The sequence below is a fragment of the Arvicola amphibius genome, chromosome 6, assembly GCF_903992535.2.
Source record: "Arvicola amphibius chromosome 6, mArvAmp1.2, whole genome shotgun sequence".
In the NCBI taxonomy this organism is placed as follows: Eukaryota; Metazoa; Chordata; class Mammalia; order Rodentia; family Cricetidae; genus Arvicola; species Arvicola amphibius.
Genome location: NC_052052.2, coordinates 6,965,305 through 6,988,936, shown reverse-complemented (window position 1 = coordinate 6,988,936; position 23,632 = coordinate 6,965,305). Strand labels below are relative to the sequence as shown.

At 45.2% G+C, this 23,632-nt stretch overlaps 1 protein-coding gene across 2 annotated transcripts in view; it reads right to left on the bottom strand.

The window, feature by feature from the left end:
• Positions 1 to 23,632, bottom strand: part of Ube4b (ubiquitination factor E4B) — a 114,201-nt gene that overhangs the window by 24,662 nt on the left and 65,907 nt on the right. For both annotated transcript variants that reach the window (XM_038332464.1, XM_038332463.1), the window contains 10 exons: positions 22,825 to 22,908; positions 18,203 to 18,259; positions 17,329 to 17,445; positions 17,149 to 17,247; positions 16,342 to 16,455; positions 14,743 to 14,941; positions 12,497 to 12,635; positions 3,995 to 4,094; positions 2,572 to 2,699; positions 1,742 to 1,840 (listed from right to left, as the gene is read on the bottom strand). In XM_038332464.1, coding sequence (XP_038188392.1) covers positions 1,742 to 1,840; positions 2,572 to 2,699; positions 3,995 to 4,094; positions 12,497 to 12,635; positions 14,743 to 14,941; positions 16,342 to 16,455; positions 17,149 to 17,247; positions 17,329 to 17,445; positions 18,203 to 18,259; positions 22,825 to 22,908 — 1,136 coding nt within the window. The remainder of the gene's footprint in view (positions 1 to 1,741; positions 1,841 to 2,571; positions 2,700 to 3,994; positions 4,095 to 12,496; positions 12,636 to 14,742; positions 14,942 to 16,341; positions 16,456 to 17,148; positions 17,248 to 17,328; positions 17,446 to 18,202; positions 18,260 to 22,824; positions 22,909 to 23,632) is intronic.

Sequence of the window (23,632 nt, the reverse complement as noted above, 5' to 3'; positions counted from 1 at the left end):
AAAGACCTTTACGCCACGCAGCAGTGGTGTATGCACTTAATCCCAGCACTCAGGATGCAGAGATAGGCGGGTTCTCTGGGAGTTCAAGCCCAGTCTGGTCTACAGAGCAGCCATGGTTACACAGATAAACCCTGTCTCGAAAAATGCAAACAAAACAACAACAAAAGATCTTCCTATTTTAAAAATTTACATATTTAATTTTTTAAAAAGGGTCTCAAACAGCTCCAACAGGCCTCAAATTCACTACATAGCTTAGGCTGCCTTTGAACTTGTTATCTTTTGTCTCGACCTCCCAAGTACTGGGGTTATAGGAATGCATGACCATGCCCAGCTTTAAAAAGGTTTTGATGGAGTTAATGTCTAACTTAAACTTCTAGGGCCAGCAAGATGTTCAGTCTGGCATGGGCACTTGGTGCAATGGCTGACACCTGGGTTCTGTCTCCAGCACACACACAACAGTAGGAGAGGACCAGTTCCCACAAGGAGAAGCTCAACAGCAAGCAAGGTCCAAATGCATACACAGGAACAAATACATGTAATTTAAAAAATATAAATAAAATGTTTAATTTTAAGAAATAAAAATTCCAAGTACGTGTCTATATTACTGTGCTTGGAATAAATGACTGAAGCTACTTAAATCATAACATTGGATTTACTTAGCAACCAAACTATAACCTTTAATCACCCTTTAAATTTCTCACCACTCAGAATTCATGTATCACTATTAACTGGGCCTGTCTGGGAATAGTTTTTCTGTTCTTTTGTTGTCTGAGGATGGTTTCTTTGTGTAGACCTAGCTGGCCCAGAATAATCCTCCTGCCTGAGCTTCCAGGTACTGGGATTGCAGGTGTGGGACACCATGCTCAGCTGCAGACAGCTTTTATGATAGTAACTCAACGAGCTTTAATTTTGGATTTTGGTTGTTACTAGAAAATGTTTGCAATTTATACTTTGGGCAATGAGTCTACGCTGCTTTTGCCTTTTTTAATTAAAGATTTATTTATTATATAGACAGTGTTTTGCATGCATATATAGCTGCATGTCAGAAGAGGGCACCTGATCTCATTACAGATGGTTGTCAGCCACCGTGCAATTGCTGCAAACTGAACTCAGAACCTCTGCAAGAACAGCAACCGTTGCGCCATCTCTCCAGCCCCTGCTTTTGCTTTTGCTAACAGACCTCACACATCCCACTGTCACCTAGTACTGTTTCCACGTTATGGTGATGTATCCAAAGCAAAAAGTGAAGGATTTTATTTGTTTTTGGTTTTCTTTTGGCAGTTCTGGGAATCAAATCTAGGCAGATAACCTACCACTGAGGTCCCACCAGTGAAGACTTGAGCCCCAGAGTGAGTATTGTAGGAAAACAGAAACAAAAATCCAAACAAAAAACTAAATTCTCCCAAATATTAGACAAGGTGCAACCTTTTCTTTACACCTTCTCCAATTTTACAAACATCTAGTTTGGATGTTCCCTGGGACATTTCTCAGGAACGCACTCAACTGTCACCCACTCATCTCAGGAGGTCTCACGGAGAGCTCGCCACCTACACTGCTCATCCTGTTGCTGTCCTGGAGATGGTACTGGGATGAGCTGCTGAACAGGGTTTAATTCTCCAGTTTCTGAGCAGCACTTGGGTAAAGAAAGTTACCCAACTCCAGGCTTAAATGAAGGTTCGAAACACAGCTCACAGCACCACGTACAGCGTATAAGCAGAACATACATATATGAAGTACTTACTGTACAATAAAAAATAAAAATTCAGCAACATCTTCTATATAAAACTCAGGCAATGCTGCAAACGCCTTGGGGACATCTGAACTTAAAGGCAGTGTTACGCTGTGGAAGAGAAAAAGAAAAAGCACAATTTACAAAATGGAATCACGGCACGGTGAGTACAAGGGGTGTGATAGCACTAAATAGCTCATTTTGGAAAGAAAAGCCTTCCTGTATAACACAAGTGTGTAGAATGTGCACAGCAAACAGCTGTGATCCCAGAAGTGAAAGGAGCACGCAGGAAACAGGCACACCTTGTGTGCTGCTTGCCTCGAGATTTCTGGCTACAGTTAAGGCAGCAGACAAAACAGCAAGAGGTCCAAAGCTCATATTTGTCATTTTGAGCAACTCAAACTGAGCCCTCAAACCATGCATATATTTTATTTAACCTTATCACTCTTAGGGGTACAGGCCAAACCTCACAAATCCCTGTGACCCAGGGGCTTCATAATGAACACAAAACAGCCATAACTTAAACAGCAGTGACTGACATGCCTGGCTCTCAGGGACTTGGTGCGGAGGACTCAGTAGGCTGCTATCTCTAGCACTGTGCTTCTAATTTATAGGTTTGCTTTTCTATTTGCCCAATGTTATAGCAGTTTTTTTAAATGCCACCCATTAAAAACACATGGGGAAATATTAATATAGCTCCATAGTGTATGTCATATAAACACAGTCTGGCAAATGAAAGGTGAACCCTCGAGAGGGTAAGGGTTTCCTTTAGTTATGATGAAGAACAAGGACAAGGACACAGCAGGCACAGTGGTGACTCGGCAGAGGGAAGACACACTCACTCGGGATACGCAGGGTCCAGGATGCGCAGCATCAGCTGAATGAGAAGGCCATAAAAATTCAGACATCTTCTCAGGAAGCTCTCGTCAAGTAAGCCAGCGTCAGCACAGGCCTTGCACCGTACCAGTTTCTGTGGAAGTAGGTGTGCCCCCCCCACAGATTAGTCTGGAGCCAAGACCCCTCAGTGTGACTAGGCAGGGAGACGGGCCAGGAGCTAAGACCAGACTCTAGGTTCTAGAGTGTCTAGAACGCCCTCTCTATCTAGCTGCAGGACACCGACTGTTGTGCCAGGTATTTCTTTTTCATGAAAACACTAGGATGTCTTCATGGAGCACAGAGGACCGCACGCAGCTAGTGCTGAGGTTAGTCACTGATAACCACTTCTCAAGAACCTGGATGGGGGGTAGGGTTGACTGGGAGGCCCTCTGGGTGTCAGGAAAATTAGTGGAAAAAAGCCAGACAAGTTGAATCTGACTTTCCATACCAGCACTGATATGCACCCTCAAGTCCGCTACAGCTCAGAGGACTGCCATGAGAATGCGATCCACACAGACGGACATAGCGCTAAGTGGATTCTTACAGTTTATTACAGGTCCCTTGAACTGCAACTGTGGAATACTAATGGGGTACAGATCTGAAAGGGGAGCCCTGGCTTACTCTGCATCCTGTTGTTAAGACAGGGCCTCCCTCTGTGGCCCAGGCTGGCCTTAAACTCATAGCTATCCCTGTCTTGGGCTCCAAAGTGTGGGGGTTACAAGTAGGAGCCACTATGGCCACCTCTATTTTGAATCTTAAAAGTAGTCTCATCTATTAGCAAATGAACCTGAAATTTCAGCCTGTCACGTAAGTCAAAGCGATACTTTTCTCTATCATTCCATCAAGCACGAGCAGCCAACAGTCAGCTTTACAATCTGAACATAAGCACAAAAAAAGGTGCACACATGCTTCTCTGCCTATGTGCAAGGTCAGCCAGTGTGTGTGTTTAGCAGAGTTTCACCAGCAGCGATATTTCTGTCTACAGTTAGGTTCTATGTAACAGATCGTTTTCAATTAGAAACGGCAAACAAGGGAAGGGAAAGAGATCTTTAGTACAATGCACTTGTTAAACACCATGACCACGAGTGGCTGTGTGTACTAAGACCATGTGTGTGGCAGGGGGAAGGGTCTTTCACAAGGCAGAGGACGAGAACACTTACTAAGAATTCATGGTATATAAGCATATGTCTATTCTCTATTGAGATTTAAATAATCTTATATAGAAATATTCAAGGTATCAACAAGTTTTAAATTAACCTACTTTACCTTGAGGGAAAAGAACGACGAAGAAAAACTATGGACATACAACTGCTCATCAAGACGTTTACTCTGGGGGAAAGGTTACTATTGTGAAGCCAGTCCGTGATTACGCCAATTAACGGTACAAACCTTAAGCTGAGTTTTACAGCGCTTCAGCATTTCTCGGTGTCTGGGGGCCAGTGGGGAATCTTTCCACTGGCTTTCGTTACTTTTCAAATCTTCCACAGTTCTGAAATGAACAAACAAAGCACACTAACAATCAAATAAAAGAAAACACCCAAGTCTGTCGCATCTATTCACCTTCCATTTCATGGACTCTGACGTAATTCTTTATACACGTAGGCATTTTAAAAAGTAGAGTCCACAGGCCAGACGTGGTGGTGCATGAGTCCAAGACAACCAGAGTTCCACACAGATTGTCTCAGAACAGAATAAATACAACCAGAGCATATCCCACCACAGTAAGTTCTGGATTAACTGGTGCATTTTTTTTTTTTTATTTCTGGTTGTTCATAAAATATAATGTGTCTTCTGGGGGAAAGAAGTATTTTAAGACAAGACTTCTCTGTATAACCCTGGCTGTCCTGGAACTCACTCTGTAGATCAGGTTGGCCTTGAACTCAGAAATCTGCTAAATAAGATTTATTTATTTATTATGTGTGCAAACAGTGTTCCACCTGCATGTCAGAAGAGGGCACCAGATCTCATTGTAGATGGTTGTGAGCTACTATGTGGGTGTTGGGAGTTGAACCTGAGTTCTCTGGAAGACAGCCAGTGCTCTTAACCTCTGAGTTGTCTTTACAGCCCTGCTATATGTCTTCATACACTTGGAAGGTAGGTGCAGGCAGATTCTTGTGAGTTCACAGTCATTTCAGAGAGTTCCAGGCCAGAGCTCCATGAGACACCATCCACCCGTCTACTGTCTACAACCACCACCACCACGAGCAAAATTGCACTTTAGATATGATGAACTATAATCCTCTTCTGCTACCCTACTGCTCTGAGAGGTTAACAAGAACTTTCTTGTAACATTTCTAGGCTCTTCTGGCTTATCAACTGTCAAAGCAAATGGCATTTTACCAATGGCCGTTCCTTCTCTCCTTAGCTGGCTCTCCCTCTGCCTGGAGTGAGCCTCTCTAGCTGCTTCAGTTCCTTCTAGGTGACTGATCCTCTCTATGGTGCCTTGGTTCTTTCTAGGTGCTGCTCGAACATCTATTGTGGAGGGACCATCGTCATTACTTGACATGCTGCTTATTCTAAACACTTGCTTACTTCCCAGGACTCCACAATTTCCTCATGATGCTGTATAGAAAATCAGAGACTGTTAAATCTCTAACATCACAGTCCCCTGACTCCTAAACCGATGATTCTCACTGAAGGCAGAATTGCTTCTACCAGCGGCACTCGCAGGAATCTTCTCCGAGAATAGGGCAGAGAGGTTTGGGTGTAGGCTGGGGTAGAGGCTCCACAGCTAGGCGGAAGCAGTTTCGCTGTTAAAGGGTACTCTATGAACATCACATAGAGCCCTTTCCTGCTGTGCTGAAGAGTTAGCAACAGAACAAAGCACTTCACACTTGCCTTCCTCTGTATCTCAGAAAATCGGGATTCTTTGCTAAGACCGGAGCATGAGTAAAGGAGGTCAAAACAATGGCATCTTTGAAAAAATGTCACATCCAGCAGGCGGTGGTGGCACACGCCTTTAATCCCAGCACTCGGGAGGCAAAGGCAGGCGGATCTCTATGAGTTCGAGGCCAGCCTCGTCCACAAGAGCTAGTTTCAGGACAGGCACCAAAAGCTACAGAGAAACCCTGTCTCGAAAAACCAAAAAAAAAAAAAAAAAAAAAAAAAAAAAAACAAACACCCCACATCCAAGATTGTTTTGAAGAGATGATGACTCAAGAAGGCCAAGAACAAATGAAGCTCAGGACATGGGTTCAAGTTACCAGCACCTGCATGATGATGGCTCACAACAATCCCTAACTCCAGTTCCAGGGGATCTGATGCCCTCTTCCAACCTCCAAGGGCACTAGTGGCACACAGACACACATGCAGGCAACACACTCACACACATAAAATTAATGAATCTAAATAAACCACATAAAGACACTGCACACTGATCCTAGGACAAAACCTGCAACACATGACTGCGCTGGGTAGTCTTCTCTGTTTTATGTTTTTGCTTTTTTTGTCAAGTTGACAGAAGCCAGGGTTATCTGGGGAAGGGGAACTTCAACCGAGGAAATATCTTTGTCAGATTGGCCTGTGGGGATTTTATTGATGACTGGTGGGTGAGGGTCTACTACTGTGGGTGGTGCCATCCCTGGGCAGATGGACCTGGGTTCTATAAGATCCATGCTCCTGCCTTAAGCTCCTGCCCCTATTTCCCTTCATGACGGGCTCTACTGTGTAAGCTAAACAAACCATGCTTTCGGTCACGATGTTTATCAGTGGCCACACACAGCAAAAGGGACTGAGCAGACGCAAGGTTATCCTAGATTATCTGGCTGGCCCAGAGAAAGCACAGAGTCTTTACAAGAGAGAGAGAGGGTAGGAGGATATGGAGATGAGGCAATGAGGCCGGACAAAAGGATTTCTGGAGACACTCTATTACTGATTTTGAAAATGAGCTGTGTCTAGAAGCAAGACAGTAGGAAGCCTCCAGAAGCTGGAAAAAGTGAGGTAACATTCTCCACACTGAGTCTCCAAAAGGAACGCAACCCTGATTCCAGGACTCTGCATACAGAACATAGAGACACTGTGCTAATGTTATTCGCTTTGGGGAAGCCAAAGGAAACCCATGCAATGACTTACATGGTTAGAGACACCACATAAAGGAACAGGCACAGGCACTGGCCTGCATATGGTGAAGATCCAGTCAGTTTGGGGATGACTGCTGGCAGCCCAAGGCCGAGCGGCCCCACAAGCAGGGATAAAGGACTCACCGCTCACAAGGCTGGAGGATGGTGGGGGAGAAACAAGACAGCCTCGAGGTCTTGAAGGAAGGCAATGAACCATTAGTTCCAAGGAAACAGAGGGGTTTACCATTACCAACATACAACACAGGCTAAGCTCATGACCTCCCAGGGCCTCCTATCTGGAAGTCAGGGTAAAGGCTCAGACCCAAATGGCTCAAAGGACAAGTCTGGAAGACTGTAATTATGCCATGGACCCCTACCTTTAAGTCCGAGGACCTCGCTGGCAGAAGCAGTTCACATAATGACCTTCCTGAGAAGATAGCCTTGCAGGGTAAAGGCACAATGCCGCACAATGCCCTGCCCACCCTACCCTACTACCCTTTAGCATCTCCAAAACCACAAAAGTCAGAACAATGACTGCCTTGGAAAGATGACAAAATCAGATGTCTGAAGGCAGCAAGATCTGTTCCATTATTAGCTTTGTACTACGGGCCAGGAACCAAGCATCTGGCAGAGCTAGAGACAGGACCTGGTGCAGGCTGTGAGGAGGGCATGCCTCTGCTCAGTCTTCCTGCCAGGGCTATGGGCACCAACTCCAGGTAACTCTGACCCCTGCTCCTGTCATAACTCTTCCTCTACTCTTCCGTTCCCTCCTTACAAAGGCCTGTGGGGACAATGGCTCCTCCCAGATGAACCAGGAAAATCGTCTTATGTCTGCCAAATCATTTTACCACCTGATGTCTGCAGGTGGTAGGCCTAGGACGAGAAGGTCTTTGCATTGTCACGTGGGAACACATGTGCAGCAATGTGTGGAATGGACGCTAAGGACACTTGATGAGCAGATGAGTAAAGTGGCAGTGTTTCTATGGGAACCAAGTTCACTGTCATAACTGTACCCACCAGAGACTCTGGACTCAGTATCTGAATGGCAGGGAGGGGTCCGAACAGTGAGCCCAACCACCTCAGCAAAATCTGGGATTGACAGTGACCTAGCTCAATTGCAAGGTATTCAAAACTAAAGGAGACTGAAATATTAATGGAATTTGCCATATGAGATTTCCTCAGGGCACCCACTGATGGAGGAGAGTTATCTGTCTATGTTTCTTTCATTGGTTAATTAATAAAGAAAACTGCCTTGGCCCTTTAAGAGACAGAAAATTAGGTAGGTGGAGTAGACAGAACAGAATTGTGGGAACAAGGAAGTAGAGTGGGGGAGACGCTTCAGGCAGTCTCCATGAGGAGTCTCCATGCTGCTCCTCTCCGAGATGGACGCAGGTTAAGATCTCTCCTGGTAAGCCACACCTCGTGGTGCTACCCAGATTACTAAATATGGGTTAAAGGAAGATGTGAGAGTTAACCAATAAGAGGCTGAAACTATGGGCCAGGCAGTGTTTTAAAAGAATACAGTTTCCGTGTAATTATTTCGGGTGTAAAGTTAGCCGGCGGCCGGGTGGCGGGACGCAGCCCCGCCGCTTCACACTACACACCCACCCTTCCTGAAACACATATACACACAGACACACACACACACACTCACACGCAGCTTATATCATACCACTGAATCTCCAAAGGGCACAATACTGTTATTGGTACTGAAGATGTCCAGTGGGGTCAGTGGGAGTCATGGGATCTCAGATGACAATCTATCCCAAGGGGAAGAAATACTCTAATCCATAATCATAGCTTGACATTTACAAAAACCTCTTTTTGTAACTCATTTTTAATCTTCTCATCTTATTTGCTTATTTTGTGTGGGGACAGAGGACACCTCGCAGGGGTCAGCTCCTTTTTCCTACACTTTGGGTCTGGGCACTAGGCTGAGAGGGCCAGGCTTGCTGGCCACTTTCTTCACCCACTGTGCCACGTCCTCAGTCTTTAGTGGCTGCTATTGAAAGTGGATAAAATTAGCCAGGGTGAAGAAAACATGAGAAAGATGAACAAGCATGGATGGCTTCAAAAGCCCAAAACCACACAGGGCATATATCATATCAGCTAGCTATAGCATCCAATGCAATTCAGCTAGAAAATGTAGTAAGAGTCAACCCCACCCCAAAGTGTAACTATAAAAAACTGTGAATGAAATAATGCTAAGCTAGGCATGCTTCTAATCCCAACAACGTGGTGCATGTGTGTCAGGGAGGGGGTACTCAGAGGCAGGTGGATCTCTGTGAGTTCAGTGAGTTCCAGGGCTATAAGTTAGACTCTTTATCAAGGGGGAAAATGTAGGTGAATCTATTACTGTGAGTCCAATTTACCACCCAGCTCTGGGAAGCTATTGGGTCCATGCTGCCAACTGAGTCTGCCTCTCATAAACTCCATTTACATGTTCTGTAGCAGAGCCTCTTAAAGGAGCTGCACCCATGTTAGCCACTAGTACCAAAGAAGCCTTCTCTTAAAGGAGCTGTGCCTCTATTTGCCCTTAGTTTTGATTATCAGGAAGCTGTGTTTGGCTCCAATTTATAAGTTTAAAAACTTTAAGCTTTCCTCAGGTTTTATGTGGGCGTTTTCTCAAGTTTTTTGTGGATGTAGATGCCCCACATTGGGTGCCATTTGTAGGTGGAGTTTCTCTGTCAGGGCGACTGCTCCCAAAGAGCCATTCAGAGTCGTATTATTAATTATAAATGCTCAGCCAATAGCTCAGACTTATTATTAGCTAACTCTTACACCTTAAATTAACCCATATTTCTTATCTGCATTCTGCCACATGGCTCGATACCTTTTCTCAGTACGACAAATTCATCTCCTCTCTGTGTCTCCTCCAGATTCTGAGAGACTCCTTCTCTTCTCCTTCGTGCTCTTTGTTCTGCAAGTTCCACCCAACCTCTACCTGTCCAGGTACTGGTCATTCAGCGTCCTTATTAACCCAATCAGTGACACATATTCACACAGTGTAAAGGAATATTCCACATTTGTCTGTCAGATATACTAGGCCTGTAAGGCCAAAGTTGGATAACCCAACATTACTGAAGAACTCTGGGTGACTGTCGAGGCAGTTACCTGTTTCTGTCATCTCATAATTTTGGAAGTCACTTGCTCTGAACTTCTTGTTTATTCAGATAATATATCCTTCTCGGGTCTTTGATGGGGTTGAAGATGAGACAGCTATAGTAACAGTTCTCTCTAATAATGGTAGAAAGTAAATTAGATACGAAACTCTGGACTTTCCAGGAGAGGACAGCTGGTGGAGTATTTTCTCTATTTTGCCAAATACAAATGGACTAGATATTGCAATTCTAATTCTTACTTGATAACTGTTTTTATTGTATATCATTTTACTATGTTAAAGTTAAAACCTTCCCCTTTTTTCTGGTTTTTCGAGACAGGGTTTCTCTGGTTGTCCTGGAACTTGCTCTGTAGACCAGGTTGGCCTCAAACACACTGAAATCTGCCTGTCTCTGCCTCCCAAGAACTGTAATTAAAAGCATGAGCCCCCATTGTCTGGCAAAACCTTCCTTTTTAATTAATCAAAAATGGGAAAACGGGGAATATGCCTTCACAGTGTGTAAAATATAAAATTTAAGAATTAGCTAATAACAAGTCTGAACTATCGGCTGAGCATTTATAATTAATAGTCTCTGAATGGTTATTTGAGAATATCTGCTGAGGCACAGATAAACTTCACCTACAGAGGAAGGAGGGAGGGAGGGAGAGGGAGAAGGAGAGAGAGAGAGAGAGAGAGAGAGAGAGAGAGAGAGAGAGAGAGAGAGAGAGAGAGAGAGGGAAAGGGAAAGAGAATGTGAGATACTGACTGACACAGCCAAGGAGACCTTGAACTTTGTCTCCACCTCACAAGTGCTGAGGTGCCAGAGAAGTATGCCACCATGCCCAGTGTCATAGCTTTGTTATAGCATATTATTATAAATGTTCTATTTTGTTAGTAGTTGTTAATCCCACAGTGTACTTAATTCATCAATCTGTATCATAAATATGTATCCATAAGAAAACATTACAAGTAAGGTTTTGTAGCATTTATGGTTTAGGCATCCATTAGTGGTTTCAGACTTCTGTTTAATGCTGATGTAGACAAGACAGCAGGTGGGGCTGGAGACGGAGCAGTGGTCAAGCACTGCTGCTCTCAGAGATTAGCATCCCACCTCCAGCACCAACATCGTGACTCCATGGTGAGAGGATCCAATGCCCTCTCTGGCCTCTGAGAGTACCATGCTCAAGTATGGTACACATATACACGCAGACAATACACTTATATACATAAAATTAAAACAAATCTTGAAAACAAAAACCCAAAACCCTGGGGCAAGAGTGGTGGCTCAGGGGTTATAAACACTGTTGATCTTGCAAAGGACTTTTGTAAATTTCCCAGCACCTACATGGTGCCACATTCACATGTAATTCCTGCTCCAGATCTGATACCTTCTTCTGACCTCCATGAGCACTGCACACATGTGGTACACAGACATACATAAAGGAAACACACTCATATATATCAAATAATATTAAATAAGTCTTTAAAAAAAGAATCTAACAAGTTCCTTTAAAAATTTATAGCTGGGGGGCTGGAGAGATGGCTCAGAGGTTAAGAGCATTGCCTGCTCTTCCAAAGGTCCTGAGTTCGATTCCCAGCAACCACATGGTGGTTCACAACCATCTGTAATGGGGTCTGGTGCCCTCTTATGGCATGCAGGCATACACACAGACAGAATATTGTATACATAATAAATAAATAAATAAATAATTTATAGCTGGGCTGGAGACATGGCTCAGAGGTTAAGAACACTGGCTGCTCTTCCAGAGGTCCTGAGTTTAATTCCCAGCAACCACATGGTGGCTCACAACCATCTATAATGGGACCTGGTACCTTCTTCTGGTGTCCAAGCATACATGCAGGCAAAACATTGTAAATAAATAAAGATTGAAAAAATATATTTATAAGCCAAGCAACTAAAATAAATGTATAAAAAAGAAAAAGGACTGTGACCATCTACAAACAACACAATTATATGTGGAAACCGAACTTTTAAGAATCTACAGAGTCGCTGGCCAGTGGTGGCACATGTCTTTAAACTCAGCACTTGCGTGGATCTCTGTGAGTTTGAGGTGGGTCAGGTCTACAGAGTGAGTTCTAGGTCAGTCACAGCTACAAGAAAAAAAAAAACTTGTCTCAGAAAACAAACAAACAAATGAGCCTAGAGTCAATGAGAGTAAAAGTCGGGAACATATAGTTATAGATATTCAATACCAGCTTCTCTGACAGCTGTACCGGACCAGAACCGAGGTTGCTTGAATGCCTGTCCAACTAATGCCTGTTCCTGGGATATTATTTGCTTGCAGAAGCTGGAGCATCAGGAAAGCTGATTTGATGACTGACAACTGGAGCTGCTAGTCAGACACAGAAAACAGGGCAAAGGGGGATTCCATGTTTCCTTGATTACCACAGAAAACAGGGTTTGACAGTCCAGGACAAGAAGGTACGCCGAGAAGGCAGGAGCTCCTCAAACTGGTTTCTGGTAATCTTCACACCCAGTGGAAAGCTTTTAGCAAGCACATCCAGAAACGAACACCAAGGGCTCAGAGATCAACCTATGCACCACTTTATCACATACAGAACACAGGACGAACGGGAGGCACCAACACGGTAGCAGAGGCAGATAGAATACCGCAATGTATTAGATCTACTGACCACAGTAGACAGCTTGTGCCTAAGAGGCAGCAGTAACAGTAACCAGTGCCAGGGCAGGGCAGGAATCACGGCACATACCTGTTGAGCTCTCGGATGGCTCGTAGTCTGCGGATGTAGCGACGACAACTAGGCAGAATAGAGAGGTGGTGAGCGTGCAGGGTGAGAAAGAAACATTCCGTAGGGAATTTTGGCTCAGAAAATGGAGGCTGATCTCCATCTAGAATAAAAGCAACAACAGGAATCCTTAACTAAAATCAATTACAAGCCTTAAGGAAAGCGTTCTATTCTGAAGGAAAATCGGTGAGGAATACTTTCTGTGTGCATGTTTGTGATGTAAGGACATATTTTGCATTTGCATACGTGAAATTGTCTTATGTCTTTCTACAGCTTATTTTTTGAGACTGGTTGCCCATGTCACTGAACTCAGATATTACCAACTGACAAGCCAGACAGACAATGACTTGGATCATCCTGTCTTCTTCCACCAGTGCTGGGAGCAATAGATGTGCACCACCATGCCCAGAGTTTATGTGGCTGCTGGGAAGCTGAGCTCACGTCCTCACACTTGCATGGCAGCGCTTTCCTGATCAAGGGAGCCCTTCTGCAGTCCAGGCATTTTCATTCTTAGTTCTGGCTGTCATGGAACTCTATATAGACCAAGCTGTCCTTGAACTTACAGAGATCTACCTGTCTCTGCTTCTCTGGTGCTTAGATTAAAAGCACACAACACTATAATCAGCCTCCAAGAATCACAAACTCATGTGACACTGTAAGAAAAACAAATCCCTACAGTTAAAGTAGGTGCTTCAGTTAAAGGCCCTGTACCCTGTCTTAGCTGATTAGATGTTTATATAGATCAACCTTTTATGATATGTCTTCCTAATATATCTTACAAAATCATCTTCATATCCCAAGATGTACATATCATTTCAATCTGACAATAGTATTAGGCATATTAATCCACCACAGTCATTTTCCTACATGATTGCTTTCCTACTTTCTAGTCTAGGAAGAACTATATACTTTGAACATCAACTTCTGGAGTATAGGCACAAAGTAGAATTACAGAGAGAGTATCGTTACATAGTAGGTTTTTGGTTTTGTTGTTTGTTTGTTTGTTTTGCAGTTGTTTTGGTTTGGTTTGGTTTGGTTTTGGTTTTTCCATACAGGGTTTCTCTGTGCAACAATTCTGGCTGCCCTGAAAGTTGCTTTGCAGACCAGGGTAGCCTTGAATTCACAGAGATCCGCCTGCCCCTGCCTCCTGAGTACTAGGATAAAGATGTGTGCCACCACAGCCCAGCTACATATGTAGTAGTTTTTAATCAGTACATAACGACTCATTTATAGGGTAGAGTTGATATTAACGCATGTGTATAGAATGCCATAGTTAAATCATTCGAGCATTTATCCTAGCTTTGTGCTGGAAACAGTCACACCCCCTCTGCAGCTTTTATGAAACACGCACTGAGCTACTGCTGACCACTGCTACCCTGCTGTGCTAAAGAACATTGGGGTGATTTCTCCTACGCAACTGTGCCCTTAACCAGTTGCAGTGCTTCAGAGGCAGTCTTGCTGCTTAGGAGACTGAGGCAGAAGGGTTGCTTGAGTCTAGGAACTTGAAGCTAGCATGGGCAACACAGGAAATCCTTAACTCAAAAACTAAAGCAACCCAGTCCACTGCTGCTCTATCACCATCCTCTGTGTGACTCCCTTTTCCCTTCAACAGTGTTATAATTTTATAATATTCCCAGAATTCATTTTAAGTTGAGGAAACCAATTTATTAAACAACATCTATTTCTTTCTTTTCTTGGTCTTGTAAGGTAGGATCTTACTGTGAAGCCCACACTGGCTTTGAACTCGTGATTTCCCTACCTTCTTCCCGAGTGCTGGGGTTATAGGTATGTACTAAGTAAGACTGAGCACCAAGTGATTACTTTCCTAAAAGGTGTACATTTGATCATGGCATTTCCCTTTCCAGGTAAATAGGAATTCATCTTACTCCACACATAATTTTCAAATATTAAAAAAAAAAGTGGCAGGGGGTTTTGATTTTTGCAATTACAAATATATTTTATGCTACCAAGAAGCAAGATAATTATCATTACACCTTAAAACAGCCATATTTTCAACTGCCACAATGCAACATAAAATCTGTCATACAGTTGCTGTTATCGAGTCTTCTCTTTCTTGCCCATCTGCTCTATGTATCTGTGTTCAGTATTCAAGGAAGAAACTTCACTATGTTAATTTTAACTATGCATCTCTGTCTCCCAGAGCCATGCAGATGAAAGAGAGGTGACCCAGCAATGAACACGGCACTCACAGAGCTCAGCCAGCCACTCATTCACATCCTCCATCGTTGCATTTATCCGTGTCTCATCGTTTGGGAGATTAATCCGACATTTTGGGTGGAATATGTAAGTGGGGTCAACTGTTTCTAACTTGATCTTTGTACTTAGCTGCTGCAGGACCCAAAGGAGATTCAGCATAAAGCCATCGGTGGACACCAACCGATCATCTGCCTGGGACACAAGGTGAAAGCAATTCAAACGACTGCTAAGTACAAAACAAAAAATTGTTAAGTACAAATTTCTATGAAAGCACATGGGGCATTCCAATATGACCACTCCCTAAAGTCAGTAACAGGACGTGTGGTGACCACTGTCAATCAGCTAGCAGATGCCAGCCAAGCAAGGTCCCACCTATCCACTACCATGTCCTCACTGACCTCTGCAATAACCTCCAAGTGCATAACACAATTCATAGTTAGAGAGGGAGTGAAGGTCAGAGAACTGGGAAGCAAAAACAGAACAAATGTAGCTTCCGTTCTCGTCCCTATTTCTCAGGAACATCAATCAGCACAATGAGCTGCACCCCCATGTGACAGCTTTGTCATGTAAACAATGAGCACAGACCCACGTGAGTAACTAAGAAGCCATTAGAGCTGAGTGGCCACTGTATACTAGGGACTATTCTAATGCTTTACGTAGAAGCAGCCCACAGGTCAGCGGTCACTCCTAACCCCGTTCATCAAATGGAGACCCCGAGGCACAGAGAAATGCAGGTGTGGCCGACTTACAGACCACATGCAGCTGAGGCCAGCTATGAATGTGGCCCAACATAAAACTGTGACTCACATAAAACAGGGTGAAATTTCTGTGTGATCTCCTTTGACTGCATGGTTCTTGGGTGCTGAGCTCCCGACGGCACCAAGTGACAATGTCAAGGGACTGGACACAGCAGACACTCTAAGCAGCACCAGAAATCACTGGGCTTCTGCTCTTTTCTATACTTTTATTATTTTGCTTACAAGTTCATTCTATTAATAATAATCTGGAATTTTTAATTTCCTTGCTCTTACCATGAGCAATGTAGGTCTTCTTCAGGCTTGCTCCTGACCGCATCCCTGTGATCTCCTGTCTGACGCCCCTCCCCTTCAGTGGATTCCACTACCGTCCTTGCCGAGAGCCCTGACCAGACTCAAGCCCAGCTTCTTTTTCACCTGCACATTTGCCCCCAGTCACAAAGGCCTACGTCCTGGCTCACAATGAAGCTGGCCCATTTCTGCTCTAATACCGTATAGGTACTGTGTATGTTCTAGCCTTATAACGACAGGCTCCTCAGTCAAGGCTTTGATACAATGCCACCTCCTCAGAGAGGCTACCCTGTTACCTCATCAAAATTCACTCCTGTACCTTCCTTCTGGAACTCCACAGACACTCCCAAACCTGCGCACTTCCATCTCAGACTCTACTGCTGTCTGGAATACTGAGCTTGCATGTCTACTTCCTACCAGAGAACTCAGGATCCACACAAGTGGGAGGCTCGCCTGTCTTGTCGCACGCTGTCTTCCTGATCCCCAGCTGCATTAAGTCTGAGCAAGAGGTTCAATGAACACCTGAGACATTAGGGGGACTCGTACCTGCATCTGGGCTTTCTTCATATTGGCATTGACGATGGCCGCCATGTAACTGAGAGCTGCTTCACGAGTTTCGCCATTTAACAACACACTATGCAGAATCTTGAAAAGCTCTTGCTGAATTATTTTCAAAAAGAAAAAACAATTGACTTCTTTTTTACTTTGAGATTAGCCTACCGCTCCCCTTCCTCTCCCACACCCATTCCTTGTAGGAAAGCCAAGACAGTCAGCACATAGAAGTGTGTGTGAGAAAGCAGGAGGACCACGGAGGGCAGCAGCATGCAGTGGGGAGGATGCTGAGCAGCCACAGGTTTAATAAACCAGCCTCTGTCACTCCCGTCCCATGACCAATATGGCTTCAATTCGCAAAGGCACTTCACATTTACAGTTTAGGACAAGAGACATTTTAACTGTATTTGGCGCCAGCAAAGGGTGCCACACTATCAGCTTTTGCTCATCCTCATGGCTTCCATGGCTATGGCAAGATGGAAAGTACGGCCACTAGACGTCACTCCAGCCCTCAGCGACAGACCCAGAGAAACGGCATAGCTGGGCTTCAGTCATTACTCATGTCACAGTGGGGCCCTGGGAGACACCTTGACTGTGCCCTCGAGGTGCTGGGCCTGGGCTCCATCTCTGCCCTGAAGCAGCAACAAGAGCTGACAGCAATGAGCTGAGCTCAACACGGAGCATCTTCCTTGTAGAACATCTGCCTTCTGTGACGCGAGAGACCCGGGCAGCACTGATCCATGAAACAGGCTCTCTTCCCCCAGGAGGCCCTCGCCTCTGCCTTCCCTTCTCAACACCTACCCGTCCCAGCTCCAGGTAATGCTGTAGTGACTGGCTGACTACACGGGTGTTCTCCAGGGTAATGGTGGGCCCCGAGAAGTATTTCTCAACCACTTTTGCCTGGAAGGAGACGGGAAATACTCAATCAGCATACAGTGACCACCTGGGAAGGGCTGAGCAGGCGTCAAAATGTGTACTCACATCGTCCTCCGCGAAGACCGAGAAGCTAAAGAAGGGCCCTAAGTAGGAGAGTCTCTGCAGCTCCCGCCCAGAACCAGGGCTTAAGGACTTCGGCAACCACAGAGGCAAAGAGGCGACCTAGAGACAACACAAAGGGACCCATCAAACAGCTGAGGGAGATGGTGTGGGAAGAGCCCAGAGTGCCCAGCAATCAGCTATATAGGTAGTTCTGGCCATCAAGCACCCCCAAAATATAAAGTACAAGTCAGGTTGCTTTTAATATTTTTTGACCTCTGATAGTAGGTGCTCTCCAACTTCCACACTTTTATAACAAGCACTTTACGTTTTTTATTGATTCTTTCAGAATGTCGTGTGTGTAGTTTGACATTTCTTCCCACTGTCCTTTTTTTCTCCTCTGCTCTCCCCAATCCCTTTTCCCCAGCACTGCTTCTGTTCTCGTGCGATTTTTGTGTAGCACACTGCACCTGAGCAAAGACATTGGCCTGAGCACGAGCGGGTGCCACCACTGCAGCAAGGTTCCCGCAGCAGCGGGCAGACCACTGAGAACTATGACTCCCCCAAGCCACTACCTGCCTACCAAAGCTCAGGACACTCCTAAGTGAAGCTTGCAAGACCTGTTGTGATGTTCCTCAGAGGATCTGCTCATTTCCCACAACACCTGCTATTCTTGCTGTAGAGCACTTATCCCCCAGAAAAGCAAAGGAAATATGTCGGCACAGAAGACACCACGTAGAACAGTGATTTACAACACGAGGGCATACCGCCACCCCGCCTGCCTCTATTCAAATGTCCTTCACGAGAAGTCTGTAGCTGACACTACTTGTCCTCTGCGTGGTGACAGAGTCAGCTCATGGTTTCACCACGCAACACTTACCAAACTGCACACAGGGTGTGTCTTCCCAAACTTGGTTTCACAGAGTTCACCTAGTGCCTAGAAATAAGACAGAACAGAATCACTGGGTATGTTCTGTTTCACACTGCGGTCGTGTGTGACAGCAAGGGACATTTTCCACTGCAAATGCTTGATGATGCTCATTATGAGGGCATCAGCTTCACTGCTTTCCTCACTTAGTAAGGAACACACATGAATGGCAAGACAAAACAAAAAGAACACACACAAAAATGGGTGGCAGTGGCGCACGCCTTTAGTCCCAGCACTCAGGAGGCAGAGGCAGGAGGATCTCTGTGAGACCTGTTAGAGGCCAGCCTGGTCTATGGAGTCCCAGGATACCCAGTGCTACATAGTAAGACCCTGTCTCAAACAAAACAAAAGCCTTTGTGGGAAGGGGGAAAACATGATAAAAAATATACTGCATGAAAGAATATTTAAATAAAAAGTATTTAGGGAACGGAGCACACAGAGAACAGCTGGAATCACTTGGACACTCTGGTGTCCTTTCCAAAGGGTGTGAACATAGTCTTAAAGACTGAGTTTTTGCTTCGTGTCATTTCGTAACACGAGATTTGTTGCATGGGCTGTGTGTGCTAATCCTGCCAGGGCTTTACCCTAGACCCAAGAAGCTACCAGATGCAGAACACTTAAAGGATGACATGGCCGCCGGCATGAGCAGGTGCGGTGACTCTTCTTCAGTGCTGCCTTCATTCTGTACCAGTCAAGACCACAGTTTAGAGGAAGTTCATCAAGCCACAACGAATATGAAATTAGTCTCTCCGTGACTTAGACAGAAGCTGCTTACCAGCCATCGAGCCATGAACAGATGCAGTGACGTCACTGAAACAGAGGACTGCTGAGGCGTGCAAGTTCTCGCTGTACAGCGTAGGATACCTCACTAACACAATAGGGAAAGCCTAAGACAATGTCACCACCAGGCAGCACACCATCCACAAGGGAAGACAAACTCTGGAGGCAACCATTTATTGTTGCTGTTGTTATTGTGTGTGCGTGTGCTTCATTCAGATGAGACTTTGCTATGTTCCCCTAACCTCCTAAGTGCTGGTTCTGCGGACATATGCCACATGCCCAGTAGCATCAGCATAAAAGACAACTCCAGCAATCACAGCATAGAACAAAGCAATAATCTAGCAATTTCTGCGCTAGCTGCAGCAGCCTTCCTCTTCCTGCCCATTTCCAATCTCCGCCTCACTTCCCTCTCTGCCCTTTAGATGCACCCTCATTATTGTACTGGCATCAACAGCAGGTCCCAATTAAACCACTGTCTACCACAAAGGATGCTTCTGTCGTTCATGAGGACATTTTGTTGATATGTCACTACATGCTCTTCATTGGAACACTAAACTACTCCAGACCAGGGCCGAGAAGTCAACAGTTCCAAAGAAGCGTTTACACGACCATGAGGGCACAGGCAGCACCGACTGAAAACCTCAGCTGAAACAGTGACAAACTCCCACGTCCCCTCTGTCCTTGCCACACAGTTTATAGGAACCCGAGGAATATGACTGCAACACAAAGTCTCAGAAACAAGATCCGCATTTTTATTTATCTACTTTCTTGGTGGTTTTTGTTGTTGTTGATTATCGTTTTTTGAGACAGGATCTTACTATGCAGCCCAGGTTTGCCTGGAACCCACCATGAATTTCACGCTGGTTCTCCCAACCCAGCCTCTTGAGTGCAAAACTACAGTACACCTGGATCTAACTTCTTTATTTACCTGCTTTCCTCCACTCAGGGATAAACTTGAGCTCCTGATCCTCCTGCTTTGACAGACCTGGCTCACTCTGTAGCCTAGGCTGGCCTAGAATTCACTGAGCAGCTGATCCAGCCTTTAATTCACAATTAGCTTTCTGGCCTCAGATTTTCAATGGCTGGGCTTATGTGAGCTACCAGACGTGGCCAAGCCTCACACTCTCATTCCTTGAGGACTTTCACCCTGCTGATGCTGCAACAGTTCTAAGTCACCCTTCTGTCACCTTTGTGAGCATTTATCACAGTATACAACTCTCAAGATATTTTGCTATGATACAGCTTTTACCATGACTTATTAACAGCCCAAAGCAGCAGTTCTCAACCTGTGCGCCATGAGCCCTTTTCACCTAAGACCATTGGAAAACACAGATATTTATAGTATAATTCATAACAGTAGCAAAATTACAGTTATAAAGTAGTAACAAAAATAGTGTCACAGTTGGGGGTCAGCACAACATAAGGAACTGTGTTAAAGTGTTGTGGTGTCAGGAAGGTTGAGGACCACTGTGTTAAAGGGTCTCAATGTTGGAGGCTGAGGACCACTGTGTTAAAGGGTCTCAGCGTCAGGAGGGCTGAGGACCACTGGGTTAAAGGGTCTCCACGTTGGAGAGGATGAGAAGCATGGCTCTAAGGGAAGAGAGCTTGTTTCCCGAGCTCTGTGATCTGGTACCATTACCAGATACCAAGGCATCAATAGCATAACAGAATCAAATCAATAGAATGAGTACAAGGAACAAAGTATCAATTTCTCTATGATCAATTTATACAAAGTTGTAAATACACATAGAGTAACTGAGTTTCATGGCTTGGCGGGTTTTCCATTACAATTCTGTAACAAAAAGAAATACCTGAAGGCATGTCTCCCAAAACTCCAAAGAAGCAAATTCTAAACAAAAGAGTCTCTTGTTTTTTAAATTTTTTGAGACAGGGTCTCTCTACAGAGCTCTGGTTGTTCTGGAACTATGTAGACCAGGCTGTCTTGGAACTCTGAGATCTGCCTGCCTCAGCCTCCCGAGTGCTGGCATTAAAGGCAGTGCCACCATGGCTCTCACAAGCACAGCAATGGTTTACGACAGCTGCGCCCCCAGTGGAAATCTAGCTAAAGACTCTGCCCATAATTTCTGCTTGTTTTGAGCACCTTGGGGCATCAGGCACATCTCTGTTTTGAAGAAAATACTACAGATGAAACGCACGGCTTCACAGATTCACTGTGCCTGGTACACAGAGATAAACTGTATTACTTCACAGGTAGAACAGTGCCCTTTGACCTTACCCCTGGTAATCTGTTTCTGTGGGGGAGAGGTAGGGATGGGTGTTCGCAAGGATGCACGTGTGTGCTCACGTGGGTGGAGGGACGGGAGTGATGTTGAGAATCTTCCACCTTATTCTCACTGAGGCAGTCTCTCCATCAAACTCCCAGCTCAGCAACAATGGCTAGTTTCTCTAGCTGGCCTGATCCAGGGATCCTCCAGCGCCACCTTCTAAGGCTAGAATGACAAGCAGGGCACTCGACACACCCAGATTGATGTGGGTTCAGGCTTCCTGCTTTTCAGGCAAGCACTCTGACTACTAAGTCATCTCCCTAGGCTCTATTCATAGGTTAGCATGTTCACTTAGTGTGAGTATGTGCGCATATGTGTGTAAGCAAGTAAGCACACACATGCCATAGCGCATGTTGGGAAGTCAGAATAAAACTTTCAGAGTTGGTTATTGTCTTCCACCTTGTTTTGGGGCAGAATCTCTGATTTCTGTCACTGCACTTTGGTATTCCAAGCTAGTCGGCCCATGAGCTTCTGGCCAATTGTCCTGTGTCCACCTCTGACCTTCCCCGAGACGTACTGGGACTACAGTTACAAGCCCCCATATCTGGCCTTTTATGTGCAGCCACAGGAAGCAAACTCAAGTCAGAGGATCATGTGGCAAATATTTTAGCCTGCTGAGCTAGCTCTGGCTCAGTAAACAAGATTTTCCCCTAGCTGGGCACAAGCACACACAACTGTAAGCCAAGCACTTAAAAAGCAGAAGGAGGTTCATGAGTATAGGGCTAGCCTGGGCTACACAGGAAGATATTAAAATGGTTTCATTCATTGGGGATTTTTAAAAAAAGATTTATTTTCATTTATGTGCACATGTGCATATGCCTCCTGAGTGCAGGTACTGTAGGCCAGAAGAGGGCAAAGTTCATGGGCCTGGAGTTACAGGCAGTTTTGCAAACCAAGCCCAGGTTACATAGAAGAGCAGCAAACACTCATAACTGCTGAGCCACCTCTCCAGCCCCAATCTGCTGATGCTGTTTTTCCATCTATTTTTACTGTGTGTGTGTGTGTGTGGATATAGAATGTATGTGCAAGAGAGAGGAGAAGTGGTACTCTCCCTCATCCTTACATGGGTTTAGACTTGCACAGCAAACATTTTAAGATGAGCCAGACTCTTAAGGGTTTCTCTTTGAAATCCCAAGTATGGTTTGTTTGCTGTTCTGAAAATTAGCAAGTTGTCCCCAACAGTGACGCTTTGTGCTAGCAATCCAGGCTGGCAAAGCATACTGGCATTAGAGCACACTCACTGCCATCTGGGACTGGCAGGGGTGGAGTGCGGACGGCTACAAAGCACTCAGGTAGCTCAGCACACAACTGCATTCCTTCCGGCCCCACCAGGCTCTCAGGCTTTACTCGTGAATGTGGGATTAGTCTACAAGGTCACTGCAGCACGTGAAAGGTGGGGGCGGTGGAACCAGAATCAACATCTTCAGCCCTGAAGACATGAGACTGTCTCAAAAACTAAAACATTTGAAAAGAAGACTGAACAGAGATCTAAGAGAAAGTATCTTTTACCATGAGGGGATATTTGAAGTAGTCACTGTCGAGAGAGCACTCCTTGGCAGCCAGAGCCAGGCCTTGTAAAACAGGGATAAAGATCTGTAAGAAAGAAAGGCACAAACATTAGGCTGAAGGCAAACAAAGCATGCCGGACAAGGTACTGGGGCCTCGGGGCTGGCGCTCCTGCGCCTCCCCCAGGAGAAACCTTTCCACATAAAGGACTGCAGAAATTCTGGAGTGCTGACATCACTCAAACTCACCACAGAGTGAAGGAGCTGAGTTTTCCAGAAAAGGATGTTGATGAGCACGAACACTCCAGAACACTCCAGCGGGACACTGACATTCAACAGCCAGCACAGGTAACTGTGAGGGGTCCCTGCCTCACTGCGGACATCTCAGCACCCTCCCTCCTCCCCGAGTTACTGATTAACACACACCTATGATCTGTAGGAAAAGTACCTAAGTGTTCCACCTTCTCCTCAAATCCACATACACTTCAAAACCAGTTTCGTTCTGTTTGTTACATTCAGCTTAACCGAGAACAAGGAGACAATTGATGAATGTTCAAACTGAAAAATAAATGATGAATAAGAATGCCTTACCTGCACACACAGTGTAATTAGTATAGTCACCTGATCTGGACACGGAAGGGCACAGAAACATACAAGGCTGGCACGATATGGTAACAGAGTGCAAGCCCTGCTCAGCACTGCCCCCCTCGAACGTCACAGCGCCCTGTCACTGAGCCACACAATAGGAGTGGGCTAAAACCCAAGACTAACAACATCGAGGGAAGAATGAATGAGCACAGCAGCTGGCAATC